The 21,976-nt window shown below is 37.2% G+C and overlaps 1 protein-coding gene across 4 annotated transcripts; it reads right to left on the reverse strand.

Moving 5' to 3' along the window:
- Window positions 1-613: 613 nt before the first annotated feature.
- Window positions 614-21,828, reverse strand: LOC132550176 (uncharacterized). Of its 4 annotated transcripts, none has more exons than XM_060214205.1 (11): window positions 21,771-21,828; window positions 21,359-21,446; window positions 21,072-21,130; window positions 20,543-20,733; window positions 19,891-20,118; window positions 18,384-18,602; window positions 16,432-16,629; window positions 14,893-14,916; window positions 8,484-8,609; window positions 4,879-5,400; window positions 614-2,964 (listed from the first exon to the last, which is right to left on the reverse strand). In XM_060214205.1, the coding sequence occupies exons 2-11, from the start codon at window positions 21,404-21,406 to the stop codon at window positions 2,813-2,815; spliced, it is 1,767 nt and encodes a 588-aa protein (XP_060070188.1). In that variant the 5' UTR covers window positions 21,407-21,446; window positions 21,771-21,828; the 3' UTR covers window positions 614-2,812. The 4 variants fall into 4 exon arrangements, with proteins under 4 accessions (XP_060070188.1, XP_060070190.1, XP_060070186.1 ...); XM_060214207.1 differs by having other exon boundaries at window positions 21,072-21,127; window positions 21,739-21,825; XM_060214203.1 differs by having other exon boundaries at window positions 21,739-21,825.
- Window positions 21,829-21,976: the final 148 nt, after the last annotated feature.

Below are 21,976 nucleotides of genomic sequence, written 5' to 3' on the forward strand. Positions count from 1 at the left end.
ACAACATTACTGCACGATGTAGACCAATATTGACATGGCACATCAGATTCCGGGACGAAGAAGTTTTATTTGATTCCAGATTAGGTGGTCTAATGTGTGAACCAACTTATATCTATTATTTAGCATTCATGTAAGCATATTGATTCAGCATTTGTAAGAACATTGAATTTTTGTGGTTATCGGGGAACATGACAGCCATTTTGAAAGTTGAAATTTCGCTTCAGTGGGTTTTAGTGTAAGTGGCAGTCCCTTTGTACTAATAAAACCAAGTGTAAACAATTCATTTACGTTCACTTTACAATACTTCAATTAAAACCAGATTTTCACCTTTGCATGTTTTTCCTTAAAAAATATACAAAGCAATATTGTCAATTAATTTTAATTACTTTGCACAAAACTTCTAATTACTGTTTTTATTTTATACTGTTTGAAGATTTTTTTAGCACATACCGGGTAATTATTTGACCTTCAGGAAAACAGCATGTTCTTTCTGAAAATACATCACATTTTTATCTCCTGTTCCCAAATGCATTTAAAACAAAACCATGGCTTCATGCTTTGTAACTCCCACCCCCCAACCCCACCCCAACACTTTTAGAGGAACAACAACAAATTTCTAAACATGTTTTCTCTGTTTATTTCAGGAAAACGTCTTTCACAAAGAATTGTCTCAAAAAATATGTTTATTACATTTATTCGAAGTCTTATAGGAGTATTAGACGTCTGTTGAACATTGATCATAATATTGTAGCCTTCTGGGATCAGGAGAGCTGTCAGATAGTGGGAGTTTTATTCATTTACATTTCATTTCCACACATATGTGTTTTGTAACTTTATTGCAGTATAGTTGCACTGATTAAATGGGTACCCTGTTATCACAGTTGTACTAATATGCTTGTATCATGCCCTCATTGCTTCTACATCAATAACAAAATAATAGAATACTCTCTCATCATTCTGATCATATGCAAAAATATCGGCCAAGTTTCATTTTTCCCAAATGTTTAAAATCAAAAATAATTAATTAAAAAAGAACTATTTGTCCCACTTGGTAAAAAATACATTATCACAGATCTGCTATAAAATGTATTATAAATTATATACAATGTAATAATTTCTGCTTAGGAACCACAAGTAAAGCAGACATGTCTATAAAAACAGGGTAAAATTTCAAATTTAAGCTAATACCAACAGCCATGTTTTTATCACAAACCTATACAATCTAAATTAATTTTCCTGATCTATTTTAGGCTAATACCAATAGGCACATGTTTTTATCACACAAACCTCTACACTTTGACATGTCTCATCCTGATCCATTTTAGGCTAATACCAATAGGCACATGTTTTTATCACACAAACCTATACACTCCGACATGTCTAATCCTGATCAGATTTAAGCTAAGCACAAGTATGCTATGAAAGGTTCAATGTTGTTAATTACCAAATATTGCTGAAAATTTGCTGAGATATATGTATAAACATACTGGAAATAAGTACTGGTAGTTGGAATTCTTGATCAAAGATAAAAAGCGTAAAAATAAAAGTTATATAAAATTGAATAATAAAAATCTATAATACATATAATGATATGGATCTACATTTTTATAAGATATTAAATACGACCAATTTTTTTCCATGAATCACACCATAAAATTTTCAATGCTTCTGATGAAGCAAAGATAGTATTGTAGTTATCAGGATATTGAGGGAACATACTCTAACAACTACTTAATTTGGATGAGTTTATGACATGGACTTATTGCCAGAACAATACTGTATACTCAGTGGGGCCTCAATTAAGACCGATACCAGTTCAAGAACAATTATGATTCTTCAACTACCTGACTGATCAGTAGAACAATGAAACAACTTACCAATATGATTATCCTATACAAACAGTACATTTATCTAACATTTCTCCAAAGAGATAACTCTCCCATTTCATCTCAATATTAAATCACACAGAAGGAGTCATTACAATTTCATACAAAGTTACCATTTCTACAATTTCTGATATGTTACTTTATGAATTGCTATATGACTTTTTCAAACAGTTTTCTGGACACAGATTATTTACTTAGATATCTTAACTCAGAATCTTGAATATTACATTTTTGTCTATCTAATAACCATTATATCAGGTTGTCTCAAATACCTATCAAACCAAGATGAATGTGAGGGATGGGTCTGAGAGATGGATGGGAGGGATGGATGGGTTTCAGAGAGGATGTGAATGATGTATGTGCAAAACAACGCAACTTTTAGTTTTACCTGTTTCCATGGTTAGATATAAAGTATTAGAACTCCTCCATAGCAAAAGACGTTACCTAAATGCTAGCATGATAGTTGTACAAAGTTTCAGGTAGTTATATTTAACGGTTTTGGAGTCATGACCCATACAACCGCAATTTGTAGTTCGGCCTTTCTGTTTCTAGCAGACATTGTATTGAACATGAGAGCTGCTCCACAGCAAAAGGCACTAGGGAAGTACTAGCTTGAAAACAGAGTTAGTGCCGGGAAAAGCAAATGCAAGAACACATGGACGGATGTAACCCAAGTTAATATCACTTGCAAAAGTGTTTCATTGAGGATAAAAAAGTATCTGTTTCAGAAAAGAAGATGTTAGATCTAAAGTGAATGGTCTCTTTCTCCTACTCCTGTGTTCATACACTAAGAATTTCGGGTACAAATATTATGCTCTATAGCCTGCAGAGCTACCCTAGATAGGTAAATTACAAAGAATTTCAATAACTGGCAAAAATTTTAGTGACTTTTGCTCACAGAATCATTCCTCACTGGATACTTCGACCTATAGTAAAGATTGGGATAGTCCATCACCACTAGATCTTGTACTACACTCAGATGTATCATAACTGGACAAAGGATCCTCAAGTTTATTAGCATCGTTCATCAGGCTGTCTCCTTCACAAGAGTTCAGTAACTTTTCATCCAGTGTGGAATCTTGAACGAAATAAGAAACGATGAATGATATCTTATCAAGGCCATTTACCCAAACTTAATATATCACATACAAGCTGGCGACCTTACTAAAGAGACTTAAAAATCTACAGTAAAAAGAGGCCTAAGGGGCCTATATCGCTCACCTGGATGTTTTAACTTTGTATATTTAAAAAAGAATTTTCAAATACATGTAAGAAAAATAATTTCTTAGAGTAAAGATGACTCAATCCAACAGGTCGGGGGGCAGGTTCCTCAAAATTTATTCACCGACTACCTTAACAAATTTTGAGGAACCTGCCCTTCGACCTGTTGGATTGAGTTATCTTTACTCTAAGTTTTCCCTTTCTCCTTAATCCCCTGCATACATTCGGTATCCAGACGGGCGGCGAAGTTACTGTAATCCACTACTAAAGACTACAGCATTGGCTCTATAATCTTCATAAAAATAATTTCTGAAATAATTTCCTTATTGGATCCTGGCCTTTTGGTAAAACAGATTCTCTATTCATAAAATTTGCTTCAGACCAAATCTGGACAATATTCTTGTATGGAAGACGGACTTTTAAGAATTTACATTTCCCCAATGGAGGTCCATCCCTCCAAGTCTGGATGATACCCATTCATTCTTACAGGAGGAATAGGATTATTAAGAATTTATTCTATTGCCCGCATTGGGCCCCAACTCTCCTGCCCCAGGGGTCTGAGGCCTTATGTGTTTACAAGATTGATTCCCTTTCACCAGAGAATGCTTTAGATCAGATCTGGGCAACATCCATTCATTCACTCTAGAGGAGTAGAATTTAAAAAAAAAAAAAACATCTCAAAATCAATGTCTACTCTAGCATGGCTTAATACGATTTTGGTAAGTCATGGTCATTAACACTCACTGCTATATTTTTGTTCAAGTTTGATAAAGCTTTATTGGGTTTCTGTATAGCCAGTAGCTATAAGCTGATGGTATTATAGAGATATTTCACAGTCCATACATAAATATGGGAAGTTTTTAGAACAGCCCATTTTGCAACAAAAAGATACAAGTATGATATCATGTCACTTTGTAACTTTCTCACAACAGTGGCATTCTGTAGACATAAATATGATGCAGAGCAAATATTTATATATTACATATGTATCTATTACTTGATATCAAAGTATAATCAATATACTTAATTTCTAGTTTCAATAAATACAAGAGGCACAAGGGACCTGCATTGTTCACTTGGCTAATTCAACTATTCAATCATTTGACTTTCAAATATCATAAATAATTTCTTTGATAATTTCCCTATTGCTTTCTGAGCTTGTTGTCAAACAGAAGTAAAATTCGTCACTCATAAAAAACACTTTGACAATATCCTTGTAAGAAAGAGGAATTTTTAAGAACTTACATTTACCCTATAGGGCCTGAAATCTCTGTCAGACTCTTGGTTGATACAAAAATTTTATTCCTTTTAAATAAGTATGCTTCGGACCAAATTGGAACATGAATCAAGGCATTCCAAAAAAAAGAAGGATTTTACAAAATTTCTTCTGTTTCCATTATTTGGCCCCGTCCCTCCCGACCCAGAGGGAACAGACCTACTATTTAAATGAGACTGATTCCCCTTCACCTAAGTATGCTTCTGATCAAATTGGGATAGATTCCTGACACTTCTACAGAAGACCATTTGCTGTATTTCCCTTATTAGGCTCCATCCTTCCTGCCTCAAGGGGCCAGAGACCCACCATTTATACAAAATTTGTTCAACTTTCCTAAGGAAGGCTTCTGACATCTTATGGTCAAAATCAACCTAAGCATTCATGACTAGTTGCAATCCTTAGGAAAAAGGTTGATAAACAGACAGAGGGATGACCTATGCTGAAATATACCATAATAGCTCTTTGAGATTGGTGAGCTAAAAATTAAAGACTTACCAAAAAGTTCTGCAGATCCAAATGAGTCAAAATTATCAGCAGGGAACAACCTATCTGGATCAACTCCATCAGTAGGAAGACCAGGATTAACACCAGGAGATAAACCAGGATTAACACCAGCAGCGGTTGGACCAGGATTAACACCAGCAGCAGTTGGACCAGGATTAACACCAGCAGCGGTTGGACCAGGATTAACACCAGCAGCGGTTGGACCAGGATTAACACCAGCAGCGGCTGGACCAGGATTAACACTAGCAGCAGTTGGACCAGGATTAACACCAGCTGCAGTTGGATCTAGATTAACACCAGCAGCAGTTGGACCAGGATTAACACCAGCTGCAGTTGGCCCAGGATTAACACCAGCAGCAGTTGGACCAGGATTAACACCAGCAGCAGTTGGACCAGGATTAACACCAGCAGCGGTTGGACCAGGATTAACACCAGCAGCGGTTGGACCAGGATTAACACCAGCAGCGGTTGGACCAGGATTAACACCTGCATATTTACTGCACTCTCCTGAATCTAAAAAAACAAAATATATATGTATAAGTACGATCCTTGTGACAGATTTTGCCTTTTTCTCCTTTTTCCACATACACATTTTCCCAAACTGTTACAGTTCATAATGGCATGAAGCTTACCATGAATTTTTCATTTCTCAATAAAAGTGAAATTATGCAAATACATTAATCAAGAAGAATATATGTAAGAAAATCGAGAAAGATTCATGCATGCATTAACTAATAGTGATAACAAATGTCAGCATTCAAAATCCAAGATGGCCACCTGTTACAAAATTTTTTTCAATCAGTCTTAAAACTGCACAATTAGAGTCCAAGGAGATCTGTTAAGAAACAGCCAGGGTGAAAATCCTGAGACAGTGATAATAAGTTCTTTCTTTCAAAAAGCTAATGTGGCCGTTTTCACTCTACTTTAGTGTCAAAATTAAACGATCATACTTGGAGGAAGCTACGTTTGAAATCTGAGAAATATCCCTCCCGTATTTCCCAATAACAACAATAGGAACTGTTTATGGATAGACCAACCACATATGACCTCCCTACAACAAAAACATATAAGTACATATAGTGTGGTGGATATTTGTTATATAGCTGAGAGTTTATGTAACAAATATTCTGTGAATAACTGTTAAGTTGATGCATGTCCCTTGCTAGCATTCAATACAGATACAATCAACAATATTTTGCTAGCATTTTGGAAAGGTTTTTGTTGCTATATGTATTCATTTGTGTAATCATTTCAGTCAGTCTTGAGTTTGAACTTTTAGTGTGGCTCCATCTATTACTTCATAGGGTTTATCTAATTAAACTTCACTCTTCAATCCTGATGATAGTGCATCTAGAACAAGTTTTTGAGGTGATCCTCCCATTTATCATTAGATACCAATGTGAAACATGTAGTACAATGTTGGCCAAAGGTATTCAATGGTCTTGTACTCAGCCAGGTGAAGCCATTCAATACAGCCAGTCAAAGGCATTCAACAGTCTTTGGCTTGTGCCAGCCAAAAGATTCAAAAGATTCTCCATCAGCTGGAGGAATTCAGTTGAGCTCGGCAAATGCCAGCTGTAGCATTTTCCATTTCATCTCAACATAAAGTGTACAAAGTTCATACCTTTAACACTTTATCTAATGGTAAGATTTAGGGGGTTCTAACCTTTACCACTTTATCTCATGGTAAGATTTAGGGGGTTCTAACCTTTACCACTTTATCTCATGGTAAGATTTAGGGGGTTCTAACCTTTACCACTTTATCTCATGGTAAGATTTAGGGGGTTCTAACCTTTACCACTTTATCTCAAGGTAAAATTATGGCACTTCAAACCTTTACCACTTTATCTCAAGGTAAAATTATGGCACTTCAAACCTTTACCACTTTATCTCAAGGTAAAATTATGGCACTTCAAACCTTTACCACTTTATCTAATGGTAAGATTTAGGGGGTTCTAACCTTTACCACTTTATCTCAAGGTAAAATTATGGCACTTCAAACCTTTACCACTTTATCTAATGGTAAGATTTAGGGGGTTCTAACCTTTACCACTTTATCTCAAGGTAAAATTATGGCACTTCAAACCTTTACCACTTTATCTAATGGTAAGATTTAGGGGGTTCTAACCTTTACCACTTTATCTCAAGGTAAAATTATGGCAGTTCAAACCTTTACCACTTTATCTCAAGGTAAAATTATGGCACTTCAAACCTTTACCACTTTATCTCAAGGTAAAATTATGGCACTTCAAACCTTTACCACTTTATCTCAAGGTAAAATTATGGCACTTCAAACCTTTACCACTTTATCTCAAGGTAAAATTATGGCAGTTCAAACCTTTACCACTTTATCTCAAGGTAAAATTATGGCACTTCAAACCTTTACCACTTTATCTCAAGGTAAAATTATGGCAGTTCTAAGCTTTACCACTTTATCTCAAGGTAAAATTATGGCACTTCAAACCTTTACCACTTTATCTCAAGGTAAAATTATGGTAAGCTTTACCACTTTATCTCAAGGTAAAATTATGGCACTTCAAACCTTTACCACTTTATCTCAAGGTAAAATTATGGCAGTTCAAACCTTTACCACTTTATCTAATGGTAAGATTTAGGGGGTTCTAACCTTTACCACTTTATCTCAAGGTAAAATTATGGCACTTCAAACCTTTACCACTTTATCTCAAGGTAAAATTATGGCACTTCAAACCTTTACCACTTTATCTCAAGGTAAAATTATGGCACTTCAAACCTTTACCACTTTATCTCAAGGTAAAATTATGGCACTTCAAACCTTTACCACTTTATCTAATGGTAAGATTTAGGGGGTTCTAACCTTTACCACTTTATCTCATGGTAAAATTAAGGCAGTTCAAACCTTTACCACTTTATCTCAAGGTAAAATTATGGCACTTCAAACCTTTACCACTTTATCTCAAGGTAAAATTATGGCACTTCAAACCTTTACCACTTTATCTCAAGGTAAAATTATGGCACTTCAAACCTTTACCACTTTATCTCAAGGTAAAATTATGGCACTTCAAACCTTTACCACTTTATCTCAAGGTAAAATTATGGCAGTTCTAAGCTTTACCACTTTATCTCATGGTAAAATTAAGGCAGTTCAAACCTTTACCACTTTATCTCAAGGTAAAATTATGGCACTTCAAACCTTTACCACTTTATCTCAAGGTAAAATTATGGCAGTTCAAACCTTTACCACTTTATCTCAAGGTAAAATTAAGGCAGTTCAAACCTTTACCACTTTATCTCAAGGTAAAATTATGGCAGTTCTAAGCTTTACCACTTTATCTCAAGGTAAAATTATGGCACTTCAAACCTTTACCACTTTATCTCAAGGTAAAATTATGGCACTTCAAACCTTTACCACTTTATCTCAAGGTAAAATTATGGCACTTCAAACCTTTACCACTTTATCTCAAGGTAAAATTATGGCACTTCAAACCTTTACCACTTTATCTAATGGTTCTAACCTTTACCACTTTATCTCAAAATAAAGTGTACCAGGTTCTAACCCTAACCTGGTAATTTTTAATATAAGATGAAGTGGTACAAAACTTACATATGTTACTTACAATTTTTCATCCAAAGTCTGCATTTCCTTTGAATGGATACAATTTTCCCCCATCCATTGCACTTACACACTGACAGCAACATAAGTGAGATCAAAGTTACTGCGACATAAATACTGTACCCATTATCTGTAAAGACAACATTAGTTTAGATTTAATAAGGTGTATAGTATTAGAGTAAGCTTTTCCAGTCATATACTGCACAGTCAGATATTTCAGTGGGCATGCTATTTTCACTAATAATTGGTTGTTCATGAAATCAACAAAATATGTCCCTAAAATGAAATATTTTCATGAAAAAATATTGTCTACAATCCTATGTGATTAATTGATTGCTTAAGAACAAACTATACACATTGTGTTTAACTATTCAACAAATGTATTCACTTTTATTTGCTCAGTAAACTTTGATCTTTTCTATCCATGAGGAATGAAATATGTAATCTCTCATCACCATGTTTTGATAGTTAGGACAGCTGTGTGTGGTTGTTGTATGACAGCTGTGTGTGGCAGTTGTCAGGCAGCTGTGTGTGGTACTTGTATGACAGCTGTGTGTGGTTGTTGTATGACAGCTGTGTGTGGCAGTTGTCAGGCAGCTGTGTGTGGCAGTTGTCAGGCAGCTGTGTGTGGAACTTGTATGACAGCTGTGTGTGGTTGTTGTATGACAGCTGTGTGTGGCAGTTGTCAGGCAGCTGTGTGTGGTACTTGTATGGCAGCTGTGTGTGGTAGTTGTATGACAGCTGTGTGTGGCAGTTGTCAGGCAGCTGTGTGTGGTACTTGTATGACAGCTGTGTGTGGTTGTTGTATGACAGCTGCGTGTGGTTGTTGTATGACAGCTGTGTGTGGCAGTTGTCAGGCAACTGTGTGTGGTATTTGTATGACAGCTGTGTGTGGTACTTGTATGACAGCTGTGTGTGGCAGTTGTCAGGCAGCTGTGTGTGGTACTTGTATGACAGCTGTGTATGGTTGTTGTATGACAGCTGTGTATGGTAGTTGTATGACAGCTGTGTGTGGAGGTTGCAGGCAGCTGTGTGTGGTACTTGAATGACAGCTGTGTGTGGTTGTTGTACGACAACTGTGTGTGGTAGTTGTACGACAACTGTGTGGGCAGTTGTATGACAACTGTGTGTGGTAGTTGTACGACAACTGTGTGGGCAGTTGTATGACAACTGTGTGTGGTAGTTGTATGACAGCTCATTGTGGTAGTTGTTTGACAGCTGTGTGTGGTAGTTGTTTAACAGCTGTGTGTGGTAATTGTCTGGCAGCTGTGTGTGGTACTTGTATGACAGCTGTGTGTGGTAGTTGTATGACAGCTGTGTGTGGTAGTTGTCTGACAGCTGTGTGTGGTACTTGTATGACAGCTGTGTGTGGTACTTGTATGAAAGCTGTGTGTGGTAGTTGTATGACAGCTCATTGTGGTAGTTGTTTGACAGCTGTGTGTGGTAGTTGTTTAACAGCTGTGTGTGGTAATTGTCTGGCAGCTGTGTGTGGTACTTGTATGACAGCTGTGTGTGGTAGTTGTATGACAGCTGTGTGTGGTAGTTGTCTGACAGCTGTGTGTGGTACTTGTATGACAGCTGTGTGTGGTAATTGTTTAACAGCTGTGTGTGGTAATTGTCTGGCAGCTGTGTGTGGTACTTGTATGACAGCTGTGTGTGGTAATTGTTTAACAGCTGTGTGTGGTAGTTGTTTAACAGCTGTGTGTGTGGTAATTGTCTGGCAGCTGTGTGTGGTACTTGTATGACAGCTGTGTGTGGTAGTTGTATGACAGCTGTGTATGGTAGTTGTTTAACAGCTGTGTGTGTGGTAATTGTCTGGCAGCTGTGTGTGGTAGTTGTATGACAGCTCATTGTGGTAGTTGTTTAACAGCTGTGTATGGTAGTTGTTTAACAGCTGTGTGTGTGGTAATTGTCTGGCAGCTGTGTGTGGTACTTGTCTGGCAGCTGTGTGTGGTACTTGTCTGGCAGCTGTGTGTGGTACTTGTATGAAAGCTGTGTGTGGTAATTGTCTGGCAGCTGTGTGTGGTACTTGTCTGGCAGCTGTGTGTGGTACTTGTATGACAGCTGTGTGTGGTAGTTGTATGACAGCTGTGTGGTGTTGTAACAGCTGTGTGTGTGGTAATTGTCTGGCAGCTGTGTGTGGTAGTTGTATGACAGCTGTGTGTGGTAGTTGTTTGACAGCTGTGTGTGGTAGTTGTTTAACAGCTGTGTGTGGTAATTGTCTGGCAGCTGTGTGTGGTACTTGTATGACAGCTGTGTGTGGTAGTTGTATGACAGCTGTGTGTGGTAGTTGTTTAACAGCTGTGTGTGGTACTGTGTGTTGTATGACAGCTGTGTGTGGTAGCTGTGTTGTGTGTGTGTGGTAATTGTCTGGCAGCTGTGTGTGGTACTTGTATGACAGCTGTGTGTGGTAGTTGTATGACAGCTGTGTATGGTAGTTGTTTAACAGCTGTGTGTGTGGTAATTGTCTGGCAGCTGTGTGTGGTAGTTGTATGACACAGCTGTGTGTGGTAGTTGTTTAACAGCTGTGTGTGTGTGGTAGTTGTTTAACAGCTGTGTGTAATTGTCTGGCAGCTGTGTGTGGTACTTGTATGACAGCTGTGTGTGGTAGTTGTATGACAGCTGTGTATGGTAGTTGTTTAACAGCTGTGTGTGTGGTAATTGTCTGGCAGCTGTGTGTGGTAGTTGTATGACAGCTCATTGTGGTAGTTGTTTGACAGCTGTGTGTGGTAGTTGTTTAACAGCTGTGTGTGGTACTTGTATGACAGCTGTGTGTGGTAGTTGTTTAACAGCTGTGTGTGTGGTAATTGTCTGGCAGCTGTGTGTGGTACTTGTATGACAGCTGTGTGTGGTAATTGTCTGGAAGCTGTGTGTGGTACTTGTATGACAGCTGTGTGTGGTAGTTGTTTAACAGCTGTGTATGGTAGTTGTTTAACAGCTGTGTGTGTGGTAATTGTCTGGCAGCTGTGTGTGGTAGTTGTATGACAGCTGTGTGTGGTAGTTGTATGACAGCTGTGTATGGTAGTTGTTTAACAGCTGTGTGTGGTAATTGTCTGGCAGCTGTGTGTGGTAGTTGTATGACAGCTCATTGTGGTAGTTGTTTGACAGCTGTGTGTGGTAGTTGTTTAACAGCTGTGTGTGGTAATTGTCTGGCAGCTGTGTGTGGTACTTGTATGACAGCTGTGTGTGGTAGTTGTATGACAGCTGTGTGTGGTACTTGTATGACAGCTGTGTGTGGTAGTTGTTTAACAGCTGTGTGTGTGGTAATTGTCTGGCAGCTGTGTGTGGTACTTGTATGACAGCTGTGTGTGGTAGTTGTTTAACAGCTGTGTGTGTGGTAATTGTCTGGCAGCTGTGTGTGGTACTTGTATGACAGCTGTGTGTGGTAGTTGTATGACAGCTGTGTATGGTAGTTGTTTAACAGCTGTGTGTGTGGTAATTGTCTGGCAGCTGTGTGTGGTACTTGTATGACAGCTGTGTGTGGTAGTTGTATGACAGCTGTGTATGGTAGTTGTTTAACAGCTGTGTGTGTGGTAATTGTCTGGCAGCTGTGTGTGGTACTTGTATGACAGCTGTGTGTGGTAGTTGTATGACAGCTGTGTATGGTAGTTGTTTAACAGCTGTGTGTGTGGTAATTGTCTGGCAGCTGTGTGTGGTAGTTGTATGACAGCTCATTGTGGTAGTTGTTTGACAGCTGTGTGTGGTAGTTGTTTAACAGTTGTGTGTGTGGTAATTGTCTGGCAGCTGTGTGTGGTACTTGTATGACAGCTGTGTGTGGTAGTTGTATGACAGCTGTGTATGGTAGTTGTTTAACAGCTGTGTGTGTGGTAATTGTCTGGCAGCTGTGTGTGGTACTTGTATGACAGCTGTGTGTGGTAGTTGTTTAACAGCTGTGTGTGTGGTAATTGTCTGGCAGCTGTGTGTGGTACTTGTATGACAGCTGTGTGTGTGGTAATTGTCTGGCAGCTGTGTGTGGTACTTGTATGACAGCTGTGTGTGGTAGTTGTATGACAGCTGTGTATGGTAGTTGTTTAACAGCTGTGTGTGTGGTAATTGTCTGGCAGCTGTGTGTGGTAGTTGTATGACAGCTCATTGTGGTAGTTGTTTGACAGCTGTGTGTGGTAGTTGTTTAACAGCTGTGTGTGTGGTAATTGTCTGGCAGCTGTGTGTGTGGTAATTGTCTGGCAGCTGTGTGTGGTACTTGTCTGGCAGCTGTGTGTGGTAATTGTCTGGCAGCTGTGTGTGGTACTTGTATGACAGCTGTGTGTGGTACTTGTATGACAGCTGTGTGTGGTACTTGTATGACAGCTGTGTGTGGTAGTTGTATGACAGCTGTGTATGGTAGTTGTTTAACAGCTGTGTGTGTGGTAATTGTCTGGCAGCTGTGTGTGGTACTTGTATGACAGCTGTGTGTGGTAGTTGTATGACAGCTGTGTATGGTAGTTGTTTAACAGCTGTGTGTGTGGTAATTGTCTGGCAGCTGTGTGTGGTAGTTGTATGACAGCTCATTGTGGTAGTTGTTTGACAGCTGTGTGTGGTAGTTGTTTAACAGCTGTGTGTGTGGTAATTGTCTGGCAGCTGTGTGTGGTACTTGTATGACAGCTGTGTGTAGTAGTTGTATGACAGCTGTGTATGGTAGTTGTTTAACAGCTGTGTGTGTGGTAATTGTCTGGCAGCTGTGTGTGGTACTTGTATGACAGCTGTGTGTGGTAGTTGTTTAACAGCTGTGTGTGTGGTAATTGTCTGGCAGCTGTGTGTGGTACTTGTATGACAGCTGTGTGTGTGGTAATTGTCTGGCAGCTGTGTGTGGTACTTGTATGACAGCTGTGTGTGGTAGTTGTATGACAGCTGTGTATGGTAGTTGTTTAACAGCTGTGTGTGTGGTAATTGTCTGGCAGCTGTGTGTGGTAGTTGTATGACAGCTCATTGTGGTAGTTGTTTGACAGCTGTGTGTGGTAGTTGTTTAACAGCTGTGTGTGTGGTAATTGTCTGGCAGCTGTGTGTGGTACTTGTATGACAGCTGTGTGTGGTAGTTGTATGACAGCTGTGTGTGGTAGTTGTCTGACAGCTGTGTGTGTGGTAATTGTCTGGCAGCTGTGTGTGGTACTTGTATGACAGCTCATTGTGGTAGTTGTTTGACAGCTGTGTGTGGTAGTTGTTTAACAGCTGTGTGTGTGGTAATTGTCTGGCAGCTGTGTGTGGTACTTGTCTGGCAGCTGTGTGTGGTAATTGTCTGGCAGCTGTGTGTGGTACTTGTATGACAGCTGTGTGTGGTACTTGTATGACAGCTGTGTGTGGTAGTTGTATGACAGCTGTGTGTGGTAGTTGTATGACAGCTGTGTGTGGTACTTGTATGACAGCTGTGTGTGGTAGTTGTTTAACAGCTGTGTGTGGTAATTGTCTGGCAGCTGTGTGTGATCAATAGATCCATAAAGTCATATGTTAATGTTAAGCCATCTAATGATTCCAAGTTCAGAAATTGTGAAACTGCATCCTTCAGACTTAAAAACTGGTTAATCAATTAATAAAGACATGTGAGAAAAACAATATACAATACATATATGCTGTATAAAGATGGTTATCAGTTATGAGATACATTTCTGCTTAAAACTTTATGACATCACAATCAGGCCAACGCTACAATTCTCTCAGATTTATAGAATAAGCCATCTCTATTGAGGCATTTTAAATTGATATAGTTTATTGAAAAATAATGTCTAAATAAATATTTACTGATTAAAATGATATTACCCGCCCTTGGCATCACTGAAACATCCTATAAGGACAAAACGACTGTATAATGCAGTTTAATTCATTAATTGGTTCTACAATATAGATAAGTCTAAACTTGTATCAAAAGGTGCTAGAAATTTCTGAGAAAAGGCAGTAACAAATTATACTGTCCAAAATCCAAGAAGGTATCCAGTCAGCCATATTGTTTACTTCAGTAATTTCAAAACTAAAGGGAGATAACTAGGAATCATCGGGAATGTACACATCAAGTTTGAGAAATATTTCACTCCAGTACTTCTCAAGAAAAAGTGATAACAAAGGGCAACTGTCAAAATCCAAGATGGCCATCTGTCCATCATTTTGTGTCACTAATCAGACTCAAAATTGAATGGGCATAAGAGAGACAGAGGGGGACTTACATATAAGTTTGAGAATATCCCTCCAGTATATCTAAAGAAATGGTGATAACAAGAATGTTTACAGACAGACGATGAATAGACCATGGACAACAGAAGAAAGGTGATTTGAACAGCCCACCATCTGATGAGAGTGGGCTAAACAGATGGTAGCTTAAAACACAAATAAAACAATAAGATTTTCATCAGAGTTCCTGACATTGGAATGCTCAATATGATATTTAATGTTTGATATTTTGAATAAGTTGAAATTAACTGACTTACTTTCACGTGCCCTGTCTTTCCTATCTGAAATGAAAAATTGATGTCTTTCATAAAAATATGTAAGTTTTTTAACATCATTTTCATAATTCATAAATGCTGTTATTATCTCATCATATGATGCAACCACTATATAATCTGAAGACTTAAACATGATATACTATATCTGTAGGATATATTGAAGGAATACATTCTTTTTCATTCATGTTTCAATCTTGCAATATATAAAATGTGTTCATTATTGATGCAAGAATATAAATCAGATTGATTCCTTAAAAGTTTGTCCCTGTCTGCTGTGCAGCATTACCCTAAAACAACACCTGTCATTGTGATTATCTTCAACGGGAGATTATGTGTATAAGCATTCACAATACTTTGAAAAAAATAAAATTACGACAAACTTTCTCCATAATATACATTAATTTATTATTTTTGCATTCAATCCATGTAGATAAAGATTCAGAAAAAAATCAAACATACTAACATTTTTATTCATTAAGAAATATGACAGATTTGTGTCCTCAGTTTATTTCATTTTAAACAAGGGTCGTCAGAGACAGGCTATGCTCCCTGAATGGTATAACATTTAAGTATAAAAAAGAAGTGCAATAAGAGGGTTATGCTACTTGTGTATTGCCCTCCTTTTCGTTGAGATCTATCTACCTATGAAGTTTCATGTTGATACCTCTTATATTTTTAATGTAATACTCCTGACAAAATTTAAGTATGAAAAATAACAAAGGACAATAACTCCTAAATTATGCAAAAAGAGCAAGATGGTTCTGTTGACTGCACTTCTCCTTGTGATCTATTTACCTATAACATTTTATGTTGATACTTCTAATAGTTTTTGTGTTATGTTATGGACAAAATTATGATGGACGGACAGACAAAGTGGCGACTATATGCTCTCCCTTCAAGGAGCATAAAAATCCATAAATGGCAACACTGACTTGATTTAGTCAGCAAATGTTAGAATCAAATATATCATGATACAGATCATTGTTCATTTGCACTAGCTTCTGCACATAGATGAGCATAGTGGTGATAAAGTTTGGGAAAGAACTGCATGATGCAAACAATGATGAAAATAGAACTCATTTTTATATGGATATTGTGTGTGTACTTAAGAGCATCAAAAATCCACATGCATTCAGCTATATTACTGATGAGTTCAATTTTCTCATACACGATATAGAAAAAATCTTCACATCTCCACTCTAATGATGATCTTGGTAACACAAATTTATTAAAGGTATAATCAGATTACTTAGCTTATCTCAGAAATCTGAAAAAATAACCTGTCCAATACTTTCTATTACTTAGTGATCATAATTTCAAATTGGCAAAATCCAAGATGGTATCTGTTGGCCTTTCTTTTTCTGAGCAATTGCAAATCAAATGTGTAAATATGGATTAGAAAAAAACAATTTACAAAGGAAATCTTGAAATCTTTGAATGATCTCGCCAGTACTTCTAAAAAAGTAGTGATATATTCATACAAATTGAAAGAAAACTCAAATTATGTAAATTTTCACTTACCTTTATACTTGTAGCAGAAGGGATATTGTAAATTTTCATGTAAGCGGAACAAATGTGTATTGTTACACAGAACAGCATTCCCATTATCTTCAAGTTGCCCACAATCAAGTTGACAAAATGCCCCTGAGGACACATGGGTACTGTTAAACCAAGTACCAGTACAGTTCCAGCTCCCTGTTGAGTTCATCAACTCACAGCCTTAACAGAGACAATAGATAGTCCTGTCATCTCACAGTCTCCAAATCTATCAATATTTACATTTCACAGTGCTACAGATAGTCATATCATCTCACAATCGATCACTATCTACTGTTCACAGCCTTAGAGATAGTCCTGTTATCTCACAGTCTCACAATCTGTCACTATCTACAGCTCACAGCCTTAGAGATAGTCCTGATATCTCACAGTCTCACAATCTGTCACTATCTACAGCTCACAGCCTTAGAGATAGTCCTGTTATCTCACAGTCTCACAATCTGTCACTATCTGCAGCTCACAGCCTTAGAGATAGTCCTGATATCTCACAGTCTCACAATCTGTCACTATCTACAGCTCACAGCCTTAGAGATAGTCCTGTTATCTCACAGTCTCACAATCTATCACTTACTACAGCTCACAGCCTTAGAGACAGTCCTATATTCTCACAGTCTCCAAATCTATCACTTACTACAGCTCACAGCCTTAGAGATAGTCCTATCATCTCACAGTCTCCAAATCTATCACTTACTACAGCTCACAGCCTTAGAGATAGTCCTATAATCTCACAGTCTCCAAATCTATCACTTACTACAGCTCACAGCCTTAGAGACAGTCCTATAATCTCACAGTCTCCAAATCTATCACTTACTACAGCTCACAGCCTTAGAGATAGTCCTATCATCTCACAGTCTCCAAATCTATCACTTACTACAGCTCACAGCCTTAGAGATAGTCCTATCATCTCACAGTCTCACAATCTATCAGTATCTACAGCTCGCAGCATTAGAGATCGTCCTGTCATCTCACAGTCTCACAATCTGTCACTATCTACAGCTCACAGCCTTAGAGATAGTCCTGTTATCTCACAGTCTCACAATCTGTCACTATCTACAGCTCAAAGCCTTAGAGAAAGTCCTGTCATCTTAGTCTCACAATCTATCACTACCTACAGCTCACAGTGTTAGAGATAGTCCTGTCATCTTAGTCTCACAATCAATTCATTTACCTACAGCTCCCTGTCGACTCATCAGCTAAAAGCAATAACAAAAGTAGAAAAAGTCCTATCATTTCAACAGTTTCATAATCATTTATTCATTTTAAAAGGAAATCAGTCTTAATAAGTATTAAGTATTAACACTAACACCTGTTTACACTTTTTTTCCAGGGTGTTTAAAGATATATTTCACCTAGCAAATGATTACCAAGATCAGAGGCCAAACTTCTGGGGAAATCTTAAGAGTACCACTTTGTTTGTTTAACCTGCAATGTGTTTATTTATAAATATTTGTAACCTAATTCATTTCCATGTGATGAAATAAGTACAGATAATCCTCTCTAAAACTAACAGTATTGGCACCAAACCATTTGGCTCATTTGGAGAGAAGCCCTGATTACAGAGGTTGATATTAGTAAATTGGGATTTTAACAGGGCTCTCAATCTGCCAGATTTGGGGCCGAATTCCCAATGCAAAACAATATCTTTTTTACCCAATTTAGACCCCAAGTTTTCCCAATTCCAAGGAAAACACCATTATTTTTCCTAATTCTAAGGGCCCCGGGCCCCATTCCCAAAATAGGGTGTGAGAGCCTTGTTTAGCTAGCCTGAATGGAGGGATTCCGGAGTAGAAAACAGTCGGTCAACTGGAGTAACAGCAGACCCAAGGACATGTCCCAGACATGGCAAGACAACGCTAAGATGAGCCCAACATTGTATTTTCTGTCTTTTAATGCCAATTAAACAACTTGGGGTTTACCTAGCGAGGGATCAATGCACATCTTTCCCAGTCTTTCTAGATGATTCCAGTTGCCATCCTCTCCACAAGATGTGTTGACACTGAACACCTGATGTAGGCCAGGGTGGCACCTAGTGGTACAATCCTGATAAAATGAGAATTGACCAGTAGAGGGGTCAAGCTCGTCATAGGTCTCGCAATCTTCCAAGGTCACACCAGGGATGCCAGGAGTACCACAGACTGCACATATAGAGATTTATCAATATATTTTCAATAATAATTTCATTTCTCACATTATAAATTTTATAGGAAAATAATCAAAAATCATGCAGTGTATTCAGACATTAATTAAAAAAATGTTTGAATTTATTTAAATTCATATCAATAAAGAAAAAAATATGAATTTAGAGGTTCATTAAAGAATTGAATTATTTTTCTGAATGAAAAAACTATTTATTTGTTCAACAACTGCATGCCTTTATCAAATCATGAAGCTTTATAACAACAAGAGGTTAAGACTTTCATCAAAAACATTATAACTGTTATAACTTTTCAATCACATTGGTATTCTAGTTAAATATACTGGTTCATAAATTTCAACTGTGGCTTTGACCTCTGGCAACATGGTTTCATAAACAAAGATATCTCATACTTAATTATGAAAGTCAAAAATTTGGTCTCTGAGATCTTAAGCTTTGAAACCTTAACCATGAAAAATTACCAAAAATGATCAAATTCTGGGTTATATACAGAGTATTTGATATTTTACATACAGGGAACTTGTGAGGTTCTTGTAAGACAAAGTCTCTTTTTAGCAACTGTGACCATGTATTTTGGAACATTTTCTTCAGGTTGGTTATGTCAATGGAATAGAAATTCTTATAACACAATCAGTAGGAGATTAGAGTGTGACTATCCATGATTACATGGTCATGTTCATCACACAAATGATCAGTGTGTGGAGCCTACTAGCACTGACATATGTAGTGTACGGGATGGTATGGAATCAACCAACTTTTTTGGTTGGACTACGTATACTAAGGTCATAGATAGTGTGACAGGTTACAGACCAAAAAATACACGAAATGGCAACAATATACTGTAGTCAATTCAGTAATGCATTGTTTGGTCAAAGATTTGAGATTCTGTACCATCTCTCGTATACAACATTTGTCAGTGGCAGTACACTCCACACTGGTCATTTATCTGAGGAAGGTGACCATGTAGTTATTGAAATGTCACACTTAAATCTTCTACTGATTGTGTTATAAGAACTTCTTTTCAACTATGACCTTGTTCTTGTGATCAGATCTAGTTATCTGAAAGGAACACAATCCCTTATAAGACTCAGATTTTAATTAGTTCTGAACATCTGTGCTAAAATTCAATCCAGAACTATTTATCTTAAAGACAAGGTAATTGTGATTTTTTTCCCAGTAAACAAATATAAGGACAGACACATGGACAGACAACATCATACCATAAACTATTTGTACACTGAGCTGTCAGTGTGGATACCAGAACATACTTTTCTCAATGCTGATACAGTAGGTCCTGACTTCAGTGGTGTTCCAGCTTAAGTGTGTCAAGTTTTTCTGCACACATGAAATAGTCACAGGTTGCTTTAGCTGGTAACCAGGGGAACAGACTGCATGACATGTCTGACAGGGCAAAAACTTCCTAGAGAGCAGTTTATTTTCTTTATCTTCGCTACAGGACCATTCCAAATTATCAATCGACTTTGGTGCATCACAGGCTGGACAATAAAAAACAATCTCATTTATTGTTAATCATGTATTTTTCTCTCAAAGATTCACCAAACAGGCACATGTCACACTCTGCCACCCATTTATAGGATATTTTTCTCACATAAATAATTATGGTTTTATTTCACTAAAATGTTTTCACTGGTACAGTGATTTCCTTTCACACTAATCATCAAATTGTTGTGAACGAGAGGTGACTTTTAAGTACATTCAGTTGTATTTTAGCATAGGTTCAAATTTTTTAAAGTTTTTACAAGAAATCAATCACATTTAGTCAGATATGAGTCTTCAACTGAATCAGTGACCAAGAGACTCTTGTGACCTAAAAGTACATGAGAATTACAAAGTCATGGATACACGATACCATTTTTATTATCTTATATCCAATGTGCTGTAGAAGTAAACAAAACTTACCTAAAGGCTGCCCACCACAACCTCTCCTACAATTATAGTATGTTAAACTGCCATTTTCCTTTAACACAAACTTCGGATCATGGCAGTAAGGATTTATACAATCCTGGAGATATTCATGATCAGAAGTATGTAAACATTTGTAACAGTACTCATTCAGGACTTCACCAGCACTGGTCTCAAAACGTGCAAACCTTGAAAACAAAACAAATATCACACGTTTACAGTAGACCTTAATATCAGTACATTCTAACTAATGTCATTCCATACTAGTTACACTGTTTGACCTATTCAATTTTCTTAGTTATGGAACTAAACATTAATACATTATGTATGCACTAAGCAAATAGTATGACAGCATCAGTTAATCACAAACTGTCGTATTCATCTTTGAGTTTGAGATAACGGGACAATGATTTTGAAAAGTACACGAAGGGAACACCATGTCAAAGACTGATTTTCAGCAATGCGATAATATTTTTAATTCACGCAGAAGATTAGTTCTGTTGTAGGTAATGTATATTATACTTACAAACTGCACTCTCCATCCTCAAACAGGTGGCTATATGATGAGTAAGCATTGGTTTTCTGCTAAACAATAACAGGTGGCTTTGCAGTTGTCATTTTATGTAAGTTTTACATCAGTAATTTTACAGTCTACCAAACATGATGATGTCGTTAATTGGTTATATAAGTATTGATTAGTGAATTAATCAAAAGAGGTATCCATTTAACCTTAAATAATGAGACAATTCCAAATATTCAAGTATGACTTTACATGAGAGATTTAATTCAACACTCTTTTATTACATATCTTACCAATATGAATACTATTAACACTGACAAATCCCAGATCTGAGACCTCATCTTCCATCTCACTGATCTTTAATCATTCCATAATTTGCCCCTGAATAAGAAACATATGTATATAAATATATATATAAAACTGAAAATTGATTTCAATTCTGAATATTATCAGTTAAATGTCAAGGAGAACTTGATAATTTTATATTTCTCACACTGATCACCTTTTCAAAAGTATTCCGTAAGTATCACAAGCTAGTCTTCAAAATATGACAATGATCTCCTATTCTTCAGTGTCAGGTTAAGTAAATTACAAAAATCTGTTTGACATGACCAGAGACGTATATAACGCTGACATAACATTTTAAAAAACTAAAATATATTTGATGGCAAACCTTTTTTACAAGTAGTCCATGATCATACATACTGAAGTAACGAAAATGTTCAAATCATGTTAATTAATACCCGTTATTTTCCACTGAGGTGTCATGTTAAACTGACAACGGATATTATGTAATAGCCAGAAATAGACTGTCGGGCCTTCAGGACATGAGGCGGTTATTACGGAGATTGGCAACAAATCTTCGTATGTGTGTACAACTTATAAATAAAAGTTCTGCTTCTTAAAAACCG

This window comes from Ylistrum balloti, unplaced genomic scaffold (assembly GCF_031769215.1).
Source record: "Ylistrum balloti isolate Yb309-2 unplaced genomic scaffold, AGI_CSIRO_Ybal_v1 Utg370110, whole genome shotgun sequence".
In the NCBI taxonomy this organism is placed as follows: Eukaryota; Metazoa; Mollusca; class Bivalvia; order Pectinida; family Pectinidae; genus Ylistrum; species Ylistrum balloti.

Excerpts from the sequence above, each read along its gene's own strand:
- LOC132550176 (XM_060214205.1), bottom strand. The coding sequence starts at position 21,406 with ATGAGGTCTCAGATCTGGGATTTGTCAGTGTTAATAGTATTCATATTG. Across the intron at positions 20,734-21,071 it reads GAGGATGGAGAGTGCAGTTT|GTTTGCACGTTTTGAGACCA; the intron begins GTAAGTATAATA and ends TTTGTTTTCAAG. Across the intron at positions 2,965-4,878 it reads TGGATCTGCAGAACTTTTTG|ATTCCACACTGGATGAAAAG; the intron begins GTAAGTCTTTAA and ends ATTTCGTTCAAG.